General features: G+C 41.8%; 1 protein-coding gene across 3 annotated transcripts in view; it reads left to right on the forward strand.

Annotated features, from left to right (window-relative positions):
* The first annotated feature begins 761 nt into the window (after window positions 1–761).
* Window positions 762–13,020, forward strand: part of LOC116036433 — a 33,144-nt gene continuing 20,885 nt past the window's right edge. The window contains exons 1-6 of one of the 3 annotated variants that reach the window (XM_031279959.1): window positions 762–908; window positions 4,610–4,659; window positions 5,991–6,046; window positions 6,141–6,520; window positions 6,621–6,735; window positions 6,814–6,973. In XM_031279959.1, the coding sequence (XP_031135819.1) occupies window positions 882–908; window positions 4,610–4,659; window positions 5,991–6,046; window positions 6,141–6,520; window positions 6,621–6,735; window positions 6,814–6,938 (753 nt within the window). In that variant the 5' untranslated portion in view covers window positions 762–881 and the 3' untranslated portion in view covers window positions 6,939–6,973. Of the gene's footprint in view, window positions 909–4,609; window positions 4,660–5,990; window positions 6,047–6,140; window positions 6,521–6,620; window positions 6,736–6,813; window positions 6,974–13,020 lie in introns of those variants that run through there. The other 2 variants (XM_035994198.1, XM_035994199.1) reach the window with 2 other exon arrangements.

Consider the following 13,020-nt stretch of genomic DNA (forward strand, 5'->3'; position numbering starts at 1 on the left):
AGCAGGAGAAGTTAATTATCTCCTTGATTTCATGTTGTTTATGGAGAAGGAGAACCAGGAAATGAGTCGGGGAGGAAATGCAACGCTACCCTCTTCTTACCGTGGATTTCCACAGGATGCGGAACGTCTGCGGACCGGCTCCGCTGCGGAACGGCTGCGTGCTCCGCCGTCCGTCAATACCCACCAGGTCCGGATTTGTTGCGTAACGGCTGCGGCCAGCCGACCACGACATCTCGCGAATTCACGTATGTTCGTGCGATATAACAGGATGTAGTTTCTATAAACAGAACCACAAAACCAACAACAGTTTGTTTCCATCCAGAGGAGTAGAGGGGAAACTACTCTGAGCTGTGTTTTCAAGGTGTAGTACAGGGAAATATGACCCGCCGTGAGCACGGTGTATTTTATTTTGAAAAGTAACCGGGTGTTTTATTTTGTTTCTGTGCTCGACTTCCTGTCCCGCACAATCTGAATTGTGCTGAATTGCTGCGAAGCTCTCCGTCGTCCGTCAAAAATAGAAGCTCTGCGTATCTGCTCCGGAGGGCTGCGGACTGACGGAACTGGGACGGAGTAGGGACGCAGACGTTCTGCAGTCAGTGGAAATACACACATTGACTTTAATGGAAACCTAATGACTCCGTCGATGTTCCGGAGACGTTCCGCAGACGTTCCGCATCCAGTGGAAATTGCCAGTGAGTTACTCCATATATTTAAGCTCTGAGAACCTCATACCTTTGAGTTTATGAGTTCAGCGGCACAGACAGCCAGGTCGCCTCTTTGATGAAACCACAGCTGTGTACTGGAAATAAACTAAAACTATCAATCTCATTACACTAGTTCTCAGGCGAACATATAAAGATTTGTTGCCAGCCACACCAAAAATGGCAGCAAGAACACGCTACAGAAAAGTAAGTAACAGCTGTTGTATTTTATTTCCTTTTCAGTGGTGGGAGCTAAATGTATACATCATTTAAATACTTAATAATGAACCAGAATAGTTAATTGTCTAGTTTATTGATCATGTTAACATTTTAAAATGTATTTGTCAGATTTAGGTTAGTTGTTTTCTGTTGATACGGTATGTAAACTGGTGTTTCAAAAAGGCTCAAATTCTGATAAGATTATTTTCCCACCGCTACTTTTAACAAAACTAATTTTGTTTTCTTGGTGACAGAGACCCAGAATGGAGTCCGTTCCGAAACCTCCCAGCCCTATACCTGTAAAACCGAGGTGAGTGGGTCTTTTATTTATACAGCCAATGTTGACAAATGACAAATTATTGTAAAGAAATCTCCCAGACAGCCAAAGCTTGGGAGTGCGTGTTAAGCGGGCGAGGAAATGGGGTTAACAGGAACACATTTTGGTTGTTGGTTGAATTTGAAGCAAGAAATTGTTCATCCAATCACAGTTATGATGTTAACACATAAATCAGATAATACACAGCAGTTTAGTGATATCCCTGCAGTTGTTGTCTTGAAATAAAATCCTGGGTCCTTTTTTTATCCAAGAAAAATGTGATCGATTCGGAGACGAGACCTTCAAAAAATGGTCTTGAGACATCATCTCCAGTACTACAACACTGTTGTGGGCGTCCATAAAATGAATAGAAGATTTCGGAACAAACACCTTTCGATATAAAACCCTGTATTTTGTTTGCGTGAGTCTGCATTTGAGTCCAATCACAGATCTGTGACACTGAGTTACAATTATTAAACCTATAAATCAGAGTCACTTTCTTAGTCCCCCTGGTTAAATTAGTTGTTGGTACTGTCTGTCAGCTACTCATTTTTCGCCTTCTTCTGAAATATCACAAACAAAAAAGCAGAACCAGGTAACCCGATACGTTATAAATGTTAGAAATGCTCCATTTTTTCTAAGACCAGAAGTGTCAGCGAGTTTTGGATATTCTGTCCAATAAACAAGAGACTGTCTCAATCGTGTGCCGTGTCTTTACGGTGTTTGGTGCGTTTGTTTAAGTGCGGTGTGAAAGCAGAGGAGACGGAGCAGTGTATAGTTTTATAGTAGATTTAATCACGCCAAGGAAACAACAAAAAGTGTCCTGCAGAAACAGGTAAGATCTCTCCAAAAATACAGAGGATACACAAGACCAGGAACAAGGAACAAACTGGAACACTGACAAACATAGCAAACCAGACCAGCAAAGAACAGAACAGAATCCAAGACAGCATGAGAACAGCACAAACAGCAAACAGAACATAACGATCCCAGTAGATCCAAAGCAAACACAGAAACTAAATACACAGGGTAATGAGAAAACAAGGGACATGTGACACTAAGGCTGGGGAACTGGTGAAACACATCAGACAGTCACAAGGGCAGGAAAACCAAAAGACAGGAAGTAAAACCAGACAAGACTAGGGAGAAAAGACAGACTTCAAAATAAAACAGGAAATGGGAAAACCAACAGAAAACATGAAACCAACTAAACAAAGAAACACATGGACTAGACGTGACAAGGCTTTTAAGTTTATGAACTCAAAATTATTGGTGCAATTGATTGCCTCATTTTTTTTTAGTTCTGCCTACTTAATTGGGTTTAGTGGCTTATCTTGACAGACCTATATTATTTTTGTTGAAAGTCACTACATACAGTCGTGAAAAAATTAGGACACCCATGCTAAAGTTGACTAAAAAGAGGAATAAAAAATTCATCTTTTGGAAATCGAGGCAGGCAGATTTTTGTTTTTAAAGGACAGTTATTTCATGGATCCAGGATACTATACATCCTGATAAAGTTCCCTTGGCCTTTGGAATTAAAATAGCCCCACATCATCACATCCCCTTCACCGTACCTAGAGATTGGCATGGGGTACTTTCCATAAAATCTCTCAATATCCTGGATCCATAAAATAACTGGCCTTTAAAAATAAAAATCTGCCTGCCTCTATGGGAATTTAACATAGGGGTGTACTTAATTATGCCCCCTGTATTTTAAGGAAGAACATTTATCTATTTACGATAAATTATTCATTCACAAAGAAAATTGGTGTCCTTAAAGATTGGATTTTTCCTCATTTTTTAATTAAGGCATTAAAATCAATTTCCTAAAGATGATTTTTTTATACCTCTTTTTAGTCAACTTTAGCATAGGTGTCCTAATTTGTTCACATGACTGTATGACTACATTATTTTGACCATGTGTGAAACTAAATATATCATGACAATGTGTGTGTCGTGAGAGGATTTTCTTTGCAGCAGGCGGGGTGTAGGGCAGAGAACAGCCAAAACGCGGTTGCAAGCAAACAGAGGTTTTTATTTTAGAGCAGTCTTTTTCAGAAAATAGTCCAACGCAAAACAGTAAGTCCAACTCAAAAGCTTACTGGGAGCAAACCAAATGTCTTCACAAAGTCCTGGTAACTTGTGTTCTTTTTTAATTGTCAGTGCATGAGCACCTGCTGTAATCAAGGGACCGAGGCATTTGCACCTCCCCGTGCGGTGCCGTCTGGGACCTGTAGTTCGGGTGGCAGCAATCTTGTAATAGGGTAGCCACTCCTGTAGAGGAACATAGCGTCCCTCTACCACATGTCCCCTTGTGATGCCACAGTGTGTTTTTGTGTGGCTGGCTTTGTGTGGTGTATTTGACTCTTATGCAAATATGAGCTACTGAATGAGTTATTATTGTGCGTACTATAAAAGAAATCCTGCAGGCTCCTATAGGTATACATTTGTTCAACTTCATTTTATCTGTTTTCATTTATTTATGTGATTACAATTGTAAAAGTTACAATGCTACGCAGCTCTGTTTACACTTTATTTTAGTAGTTCTTTAAATATTGTCAGTACATTTTTGTTTTTTATTTCACTCCTACTTGGCAGTGTAAACAGTTGTTTCCAATGCCAATAAAGCCCCTTTTAGTCAAGTTGAATTAAACTGAAAGAGGCTGATAATATTGACACTACGTAGATACCAGACAACACAAACAGCCTCTATACGAATGGAAGAAGATGTATTTGCATGTAAAGCAGGGAATTAAGATCCAAATCAGGTCACTCGGGACACATTGAAATGTGATACCGAGAGAGGTAACAAGAAGACTGATGACAGGACAAACAAACATGCAAAGGAACAATTGATGTTTAATTTTATAATCTGGTGTCATCTCACTTCTCAGTTGTGTTAAAAGTGTACAGTTCTTTTGTTTCTATCTTTTTTAAATTTCTTTTTTTGTTTTGTTCACAGAGAAACAAATAAAGCCTTGCTGGCAGCCAAACCAGAAATGGCAGCCGGAACAAGCCAAACTATAGTAAGTACCACCTGTTGGTTCATTATTTATTTATCTATTCAATGTTTTTAGTGGTGTAAGCCAAATTCAAAATTCATAAATTTAATCAACAGTCAAATCCTGAAACAATAATGAAACAGAATCCTTAATTGTCTAGTTTATGATCATGTTAACATTTCACAATGTATTTGTCAGATTTAGGTTAGTTCTTTGTATTGATGCAGTATGTAACCTGTTGTTTCAAAAAGGCTCAAATTCTGTAATTATATTATTATTCCATTGCAGTAATTTGATACTTTTAGGAAGGTTTTGAATATTTTCCACCTCTACTTTTAACAAAACAAATGCTGTTTTCTTGGTGACAGAGCGAAGGAATGGAGTTGGTCCTGAAATCCTCCTACCAAATAAAACTGAGGTGAATGGGACTTTTATTCAGTCCATGTTGACAAATCACAAATTTGTGTCAGCAGTCTTTTAATTTCTGATCAACATGCGACACTCTCTATTATTAGACCCTCAAGTGTCCTAACAAAGTGATCAGTTTTCTGAGTGTGGGGCCTATCCAGCATCACCTCCTACTCCTAATTTAAAGTTTCATGGGTTCTTGCTTGGTGCGCTTCCACAGGTGGTTGTTGGTGATGGTATCTGACCTGTACATACCAAACATTGGTAGGACCTGGACTACAAAACCTCCCCTGTTCTTCTATAGAACAAAAATGGGACTGGAGCAAACTGATTGCACAATTTAAGGCATACTTTGCCGACCAGTGTTGTAGTACTAGAGATGGGTCTTGGTCTGGAGATCGTTTTCAAGACCACATTTTGAAGGTGTCATCTCAGAGTCAACCGCATATTTACTCGGTCTTGTCTCGGTCTCAGATGAAGAGAACTCTGGATTTTATTTCAATACCAACTGCAGGGATATCACTAAATGGCCTGTGCATTGTCTGATTTATGTGTTAACATTATTACTGTGAGTGGATGTAAAACTTCCTGCTTGAAATTCAACCCATGCAACTTGACTCATTTCTAATTGAAAGAAATCTTCCCGCCGCCTTTACACGCACTCCCAAGAAAGTGAATACGGGAGACAGGACAAGAAGCTCTAGCTGTCTGGGAGATGTCAGCCATCGTCTGTAATAAAATTTGGCTACCTAAACTATAAGGAGTTCATGTGCAAAACAAAGTCTAAAAAAACACTGACTGACTGAGACAGCTAGGACCATTTACATTTTTTATTGGCTATACATATTAGCTAGTTGTGTATATACCATATGTCTCAGGGATCTAGTTACACACCCAAAAATAGAAGTACCTTTGGCCACCACTGCCCTTGTTGTGTACCTAAAAGGGTACAAATGCTTGTCGCAGGAGAGGTACCCTTTTGAAAAATTCAGTACCCTTCTCTTTCATTTTGTACCCTCAAATTAATCAAAAGGTACAGTTCTGGCCTCTTAAAAATACAATAATTTACTCTTAAGGGAACATAAAAAGTGTACCTGTAAGTATCTTTTCTCGTACCTCCTGTTTTGAGTGTGAAGGGTTAGTATGGGACTCGCACTGGTCTGGTCTTGGTCTTGACTTGGTTTAGGTGGTCTTGACTACAGCACTGTTGCCGACTTTGAACCAGCTCTGTGTCATGACAGTGTGGGTGGTGTGCACCTACACTGTCATGACACAGAGCTAAATCATTAGCATATCTCTTTGAAGGCTGAAAGATCATTATCTTTTCTCTCTTTCTTACAGGTCAGCAAATCAGCTGTTTGGTCTAACTAATTTCAAACAATGTGAAGGGAAAACAGGTAGCTACACATATTTGCATAACACATCATAAAACCATGCTATGATAAGTGTTTTCTGTATTCCATCAAACTCTTCTTGTCTGATGTGTTGCAGGTTCAGAATACCTGAAATGGGTGTTAGACTTTGTGTCCAAAAACAGACACAAGACTTTCAACTTGAAGAATCCAGCTGGAGCCACATTGAAGATAGGAGACCTGGACGATACTATTTATAGTGGGGATGATTACGAGGTGAATGGTTGGGAAAAGTTTTACTTTCCTGAGAAAGTAAGTATGCAGGTTGTAGGTGTAGTAGAGGGGATCTGGTGGTGTGACCAGCTCGTTCTGATGACCTGCTGTGAGGACAGACAGGTGTATGCCTATGATGGAGAGAAGCTGCATCTGGTGGCTTCAAGCCTGCAGCAGCTAAGTGACGAGGGAATAAAGTATCCAGGGTCCAAGAGCTATTACAATGGGGAGGCCTTCAAAGATATGGTGAGAAGTTAGTTACATTGCTGGGAACAAGTGAGGCTTTGTGACTCTGGTGAACCTGTGGGCACTGATAACTATGGGTTATATTGTCTGTTTTGTGTAGACCGAGGAGGACTGGGACAAAGTGAACAAGAGGCTGGACCAAGAGCACCATGAACTGGTGATGTCAAAAAAAACTGAATTCCTTAAGCATCTGAAATCAATCAAAGACAACCTAGGTGGGCATCTTTCTCTTCCCTGCTTTCAGTTGTGTTTTGTGTGGAATAATTAATCAATCAGCAATTATCCTTTCACAGGGAAGGCAAGATCCTCCAAGCAAAACATGCAAAGTTCACAGAACCCTTGCCGTGTTTCAAACCCAGAACCCACTTACCGCCAGTCAGGGGCGGACTGGGACAAAAATTCAGCCCTGGCACCGTAGTCGCACCAGCCGACATTACCATGCAGCCCCACCCACGTACACGTGCATTCACTAATTACATTTGTGTACAGATGGTGAAATAATATAAGCAGTACTTTATGTAACCGATTTTTAAACATTTAATGTAAGTAACTGGCAAACAATGCTTACTACATTTTAAAGAGCACACGTTTATAACAAATTTACACATACTGTCTGTCTGTCTGTTTATTCCGTTTGTATACTGTCATTCTCTACAGTATGTTGTTCTTTATTGTCACTGTCTGTCTGTTCGATTGTCCATGTTTTTTCTCTGTTGACACTGTACATATTGTCCGTCTGTTTCTCCATCTTTTCATGTTCTTTAACTCTCTAACGCTGCAATTTATTTTATGTTTTTATGGCTGTCTGTAATTATACTTCAGGGTTTTTCCTTGCTCAGAATTGGCCTTTCGGGGAACACATAAAGCAGGGGGGTCTGGTCTCCCCCAGGAAATTTTGAGGGTAAAAGACTTCAATTCCTGCATTCTTCCTCCACTCACTGACAGCCACCGTGGACATAGTCAGGCTCAGTTCGACACCCTGAAGCTTCTTGATCCTGCAGGCAGTCTGCCAGCCCCAGACGGACAAGTCACCATCATTCATGAGCAAATGGCCATGATTCTCCCAGAGCCTGATCTTGGCACTGACTCTTCCTTGCCGCCGGCAAGCACACAGCCGCCGCAGTCTGGCAGCCTTGATTTTTCCAACTCTCACAGGTCTCTCCTTTGCTCTCTGAACACAAGCGATGCACCACGCCGCCCCTGTATGGTTGAAGGTGCCTTCTATCGTGCCACGCCCACAGACATGCCCATATCACTTTGGCCAAAGAACCTTGCCGTCAGGCTAGACTTGCACCATCACTTGCGCCCACCTGACCCGCCTCCAGCTTTTGCACAGCAAAACCACTGCTTTCCTTCAGAGTCCCAACATACTCTCCTCAAGGTGGCTGGAGCAGGCGCCTTCTCTGTACTCCAGGGAAAGGGAGTCATACACTTATGGCCCCACCTCCAGGTAAACTTGATCGGCCCAGTTACCAGATCTGGAGAAAGTGGATTTTATTTTGGTGTCCGTGGATCCTGTGAAAAACACACCAATGTTTTTCATATCTGCAGGAGAAGGACAAACAGCGTTTTTTTTTCTCAACGTCGACATAGCTTACCCTCCTTCTGCCCTTTTTGGAGGGAAAGTTTCTGTTTCTCCGTGACCGCTGACGAGCGACACGGGCCGTTCTGTTTTAGCGTGGAAAGCTATGGACAGACACGAATGGACTGAACACACAGTAAGAAGGCTTAAGGTTTTCTGGGCAGAGGAATAGCGTGTTTTCTTAAAGTGCCCATATTATGAAAAAAACACTTTTTCTGGGATTTGGGGTGTTATGTTGTGTCTCTGGTGCTTCCACACACATACAAACTTTGAAAAAAATCCATCCATGCTGTTCAGAGTGAGATACAGTTTCTGAATGTGTCCTGCCTTCAGTCTCTGGGTGAGCTGTTCAAAACCGGCACGGCTTGTGACGTCACAAGCCGAAACGAGCAGGCTAACCGCAACCATTAGCTCGTAGCGTTAGCATGCTAACGCTAATGCTAACGCTAGCATGCTAACGCTAGCATGCTACCTCGTTCTCAGTAGCAAAGCACTGCTACAACACACACAAGTTCACCATAATCTACAAAAGAACTACTTCCATGTGCGCCCTCATTTAGAAGTCTCCCAGCTAATCCTGCCTTGTAACTGACCGAAGTTGTAGAAACAGCCTTTCTTTTACTGGCTATGGAGCTAGCTAGCTGACATGATCTACATCTAAGCTACTGGGCATGTGCAGTGCAATCAAAGATAGTACAGAAGAAGAAGAAGAAAAGAGGTCTCACTCTGTAGCTAAAACAGAGACCAGGTGAAAAGAGGATCTGCAGCAGTGAGAGAGAGCACTGCAGTACAACAAAAATATGGTGCTTTTTGAGAATTAAACCATGTAAACCTATTCTGGTACAACCTTAAAATACAATTTATGAACCTGAAAATGAGCATAATATGGCTGCTTTAATGTGTAGAGGCTAATGTTGCCATTGTTTACCATTAATGTGATCGATTAATAAGTGCTACTGGTGCGCGTTGATTTATTAATATATGATTGTGAACGCAGAGCCAAATCTATTTCTGTGAATGTACTCTGATCACGGTGCATTTGTTGATATGTTGTTTTGAATATTGCAGCTAGCTTGTTAGACTGTAATTAATACCTGCTAACTCCCCTTTCACAGAGTTTTAGTTATTGTACTGAGTGAGATAATCAGGTTTTTCAAAGTGTCTTTCTTTCTCTAAGGGGTTTTCTTTCCTCTTTCACTAACACACACACGTACCAACCCAGTCTCACGGCAGTTCGTGTAAATGTCACGTTATTTTTAATCTATTGATACGAGTTCACGGGGACGTTTTTCTCGTTTTTTTACGTGGTGGCCAGCACGAAATACCCTATGGGAAAACGCCTCACACGCCGGGAGACGGCCGAAAAGGACGCCTCATACACGCCGGGAGACGGCCGCGGGGGACGCGTGACAATAACGGGATGGCAGAGGTTGGGTTTAGGAAAAACACTACGGGGAAAGGGCGCCTCACACGCCGGGAGACGGCCGCGGGGGACGGCCGCTGGGGACGTGCCACAATAACGGGATGGCGGAGGTTGGGTTTAGGAAAAACACTACAGGAAAAGGACGCCTCACACGCCAGGAGACGGCCGCTGGGGACGCGCCACAATAACGGGACGGTTGTGATTAGGAAGACTACGGGAAACTAAACACCACACGCGGGACACGATCTCCCGGGTGAAAGCCCTGTATTGTTTGACCCATCCACCACCCCGACCAGCCTCCCTACGCGGATTTTCGGCTTTTTATACTACTCCCTACCATTTTCTTGCTGTGACCACGAAATATGCTTCCCGTTGAAATACATTACTTCACATTTTCGTGCTGTAGCTAGTGTGTCCCTCTTTGTCAGCAACACGTTAGTTTGAGAGCTAACTGACTAGCTTAGTCACGTGGCGTTGCAACGCAGCCCACCACCGCCCTCTTGAGGCTAAATAGCTGTTGTGCAGCTAACACACAGCCTAGCTACCAGAGGTGTGGACTCGAGTCATGTGACTTGGACTCGAGTCAGACTCGAGTCATGAATTTGATGACTTCGACTCGACTTGACAAAATGTACAAAGACTTGCAACTCGACTTGGACTTTAACATCAATGACTCGTGACTTCACTTGGACTTGCGCCTTTTGACTCGAGAAGACTTGCTACTTCCCATGAAAACTGGGGAAGAAAATGTTCACACGGCCGCGCCGCTCTCAGTTTATCTGCATCTCTGAAAAAAATGTGCACCACCTGTATGCATGCAGAGAGCACGCGCGCTGCCTGCCAATCACTGTAGTCCCACGTTGTTTTGATTCGACAGCATCTAAGCAGGCACATTGCAAGACAACCAATGAAGCACAAGCAACAACGCGCCAGTTGGCAAAACGATACCGAAGATAGTTTCGTTTGGCTATAAAAATTACGAGGTAGTCGACAAAAAAAGAGTTGCAATTTGCAAAACATGCGGGCCCTTATTTGATTAATGTCATTGTATAAAACGGGTTTAAATAAATACAAATCTTACAGACATACATGATTTGTATAAATTTAATTTCTGTGGTAAGAGGACTTGAAATGACTCGAAACTAAAATGGTAGGACTTTGGACTCGACTTGAGACTTGTTGGCTTTGACTTGTGACTCGACTCGGGACTTGCGGGACTCGAGGGCAAAGACTTGAGACTTACTTGTGACTTGCATAACAATGACTTTGTCCCACCTCTGCTAGCTTCAATGAGCTAACGGCTAATCTGTGCATGACTGAGCAACCCCCGGGTTGCGTCACCCCCCCCTCCTCCTCTCTCTCTCTCTCTCTCTCCCTCTCTCACTATGTCTCTCTCTCTCTCTCACTCACTCACTCACTCACTCACTCACTCACTCACTCACTCACTCACTCACTCACTCACACACACACACACACACACACACACACACATGCACACACACACACGCACACAGATCACATCACATGCGGGCTTGTTTATGCTTTGTTTTGTTGTAGTTTAAAAAAGGTATATTGGTTTTAATTGATCAAAGGATTATCGATTGGCCATTGATAATTTTGAAGTTAATAAATTCTACTACATTTTAAATAGTAAAAAAGAAAAGTGTTGCCGGGGGCAGAAATCATCATCAGCACATATTATCCTGTCTTTTTACATACTATTATTTTAAGAGTATATCTCTGTATTTATGTTATTGTCTGTAGCAGTACTGTCCTTTTGTTTATTCCTTTTTTATGTTTATTGTTCACTGTATGCACCTTATGCACCAAGGAATAATGTCTTACAAGTGCAATCTGATTCTGATTCAAATCGTTAATTTAAATTGAATAAAAAATTATGGTTAAGGCAGTCAAGTGTGTGACTACTCTGTAACTTAGTCAATATTTTGGCTATATGTAATTTATTTGTGAAATTTTCTATTTGTGCAGCAATTATTGGGCCTCATTCACCAACCGTGCTTACGAAGAAATGTGTTCTTAAACCCCAATTACGCACTTTTTACGAAGATTCTGACATTCACTAATGTTTTCTTATCTTGGATTTGTTCTTAGCTAAGAACAAAATCTACGAACACTCAAGAGCACTCTTACGCACATTTGAGTGAGGACAATTTGCTCCAAATAATTGGTTACTGTATTTTATTTAATGCTACAGTTGTTTACAATGATAGTATTGTACTGTAATGTATTTCTGATCATTTGTTGAAGAAAAAAAATCATAATATGCAAAAAAAACATTAACACTGCAATTTACATCAGCAATTAAACTGATTAAATCCTGTGTTACTTGGTGATTGATCATGCTATTTATAGGGCCAAAATGGAGTGGTTTTTACTTTGTTACATTTTGCAGCAATTATCTATACTTTCAACATACAACAACTGATTTAAGAATGTTTTACATAAAATGTAGCAAGTAACTAAACCTGTCAGAAGAATGTTGTCGAGGAAAAAGTGCAATATCTCAGTGAAGTAGAATATAAAGTAATATGTGCTGCCATAGCTAAACTAATATTACTGTATAAAAATTCTACTTTTATAAAGTATATTGAAGGCAACCTTCTACAGAAACCTGACAGTAACTGAGTAACGATCTTACATTAGAGCTTATTGACCAAATATTATTTTTCATTGTTGTTAGATTAATGAAACTGAATCGTTTCAATATAAGATAAAGATAAAGATATGGATTGTTAAATACCATTTATAAAAGTAATTGTGTGCACATTCCACCTTCTGGCAGGTGCAGGACAAATCAAAAATACTAAAGTGAAAAAAATGTAATGTCCGCAACACTGCTTTAAGCTCCCATCTTTAATACAAATGCAACGGTGGGATGTGCACACAATTACTTTTATAAATGGTATTACCCCAAGTGAAGGAGTTCAAGTACCTTGGGGTATTGTTCGCGAGTGAGGGGACAATGGAGCGGGAGATTGGTCGGAGAATCGGCGCAGCGGGTGCGGTATTACATTCAATTTATCGCACCGTTGTGACGAAAAGAGAGCTGAGCCAGAAGGCAAAGCTCTCAATCTACCGGTCAGTTTTCGTTCCTACCCTCACCTATGGTCATGAAGGCTGGGTCATGACCGAAAGAACGAGATCCAGGGTACAAGCGGCCGAAATGGGTTTCCTCAGGAGGGTGGCTGGCGTCTCCCTTAGAGATAGGGTGAGAAGCTCAGTCATCCGCGAGGAGCTCAGAGTAGAGCCACTGCTCCTTCGCGTCGAAAGGAGCCAGTTGAGGTGGTTCGGGCATCTGGTAAGGATGCCCCCTGGGCGCCTCCCTAGGGAGGTGTTCCAGGCACGTCCAGCTGGGAGGAGGCCTCGGGGAAGACCCAGGACTAGGTGGAGGGATTATATCTCCAACCTGGCCTGGGAACGCCTCGGGATCCCCCAGTCGGAGCTGGTTAATGTGGCTTGGGAAAGGGAAGTTTG

This window comes from Sander lucioperca, chromosome 17, assembly GCF_008315115.2.
Source record: "Sander lucioperca isolate FBNREF2018 chromosome 17, SLUC_FBN_1.2, whole genome shotgun sequence".
NCBI classification, from domain to species: Eukaryota; Metazoa; Chordata; class Actinopteri; order Perciformes; family Percidae; genus Sander; species Sander lucioperca.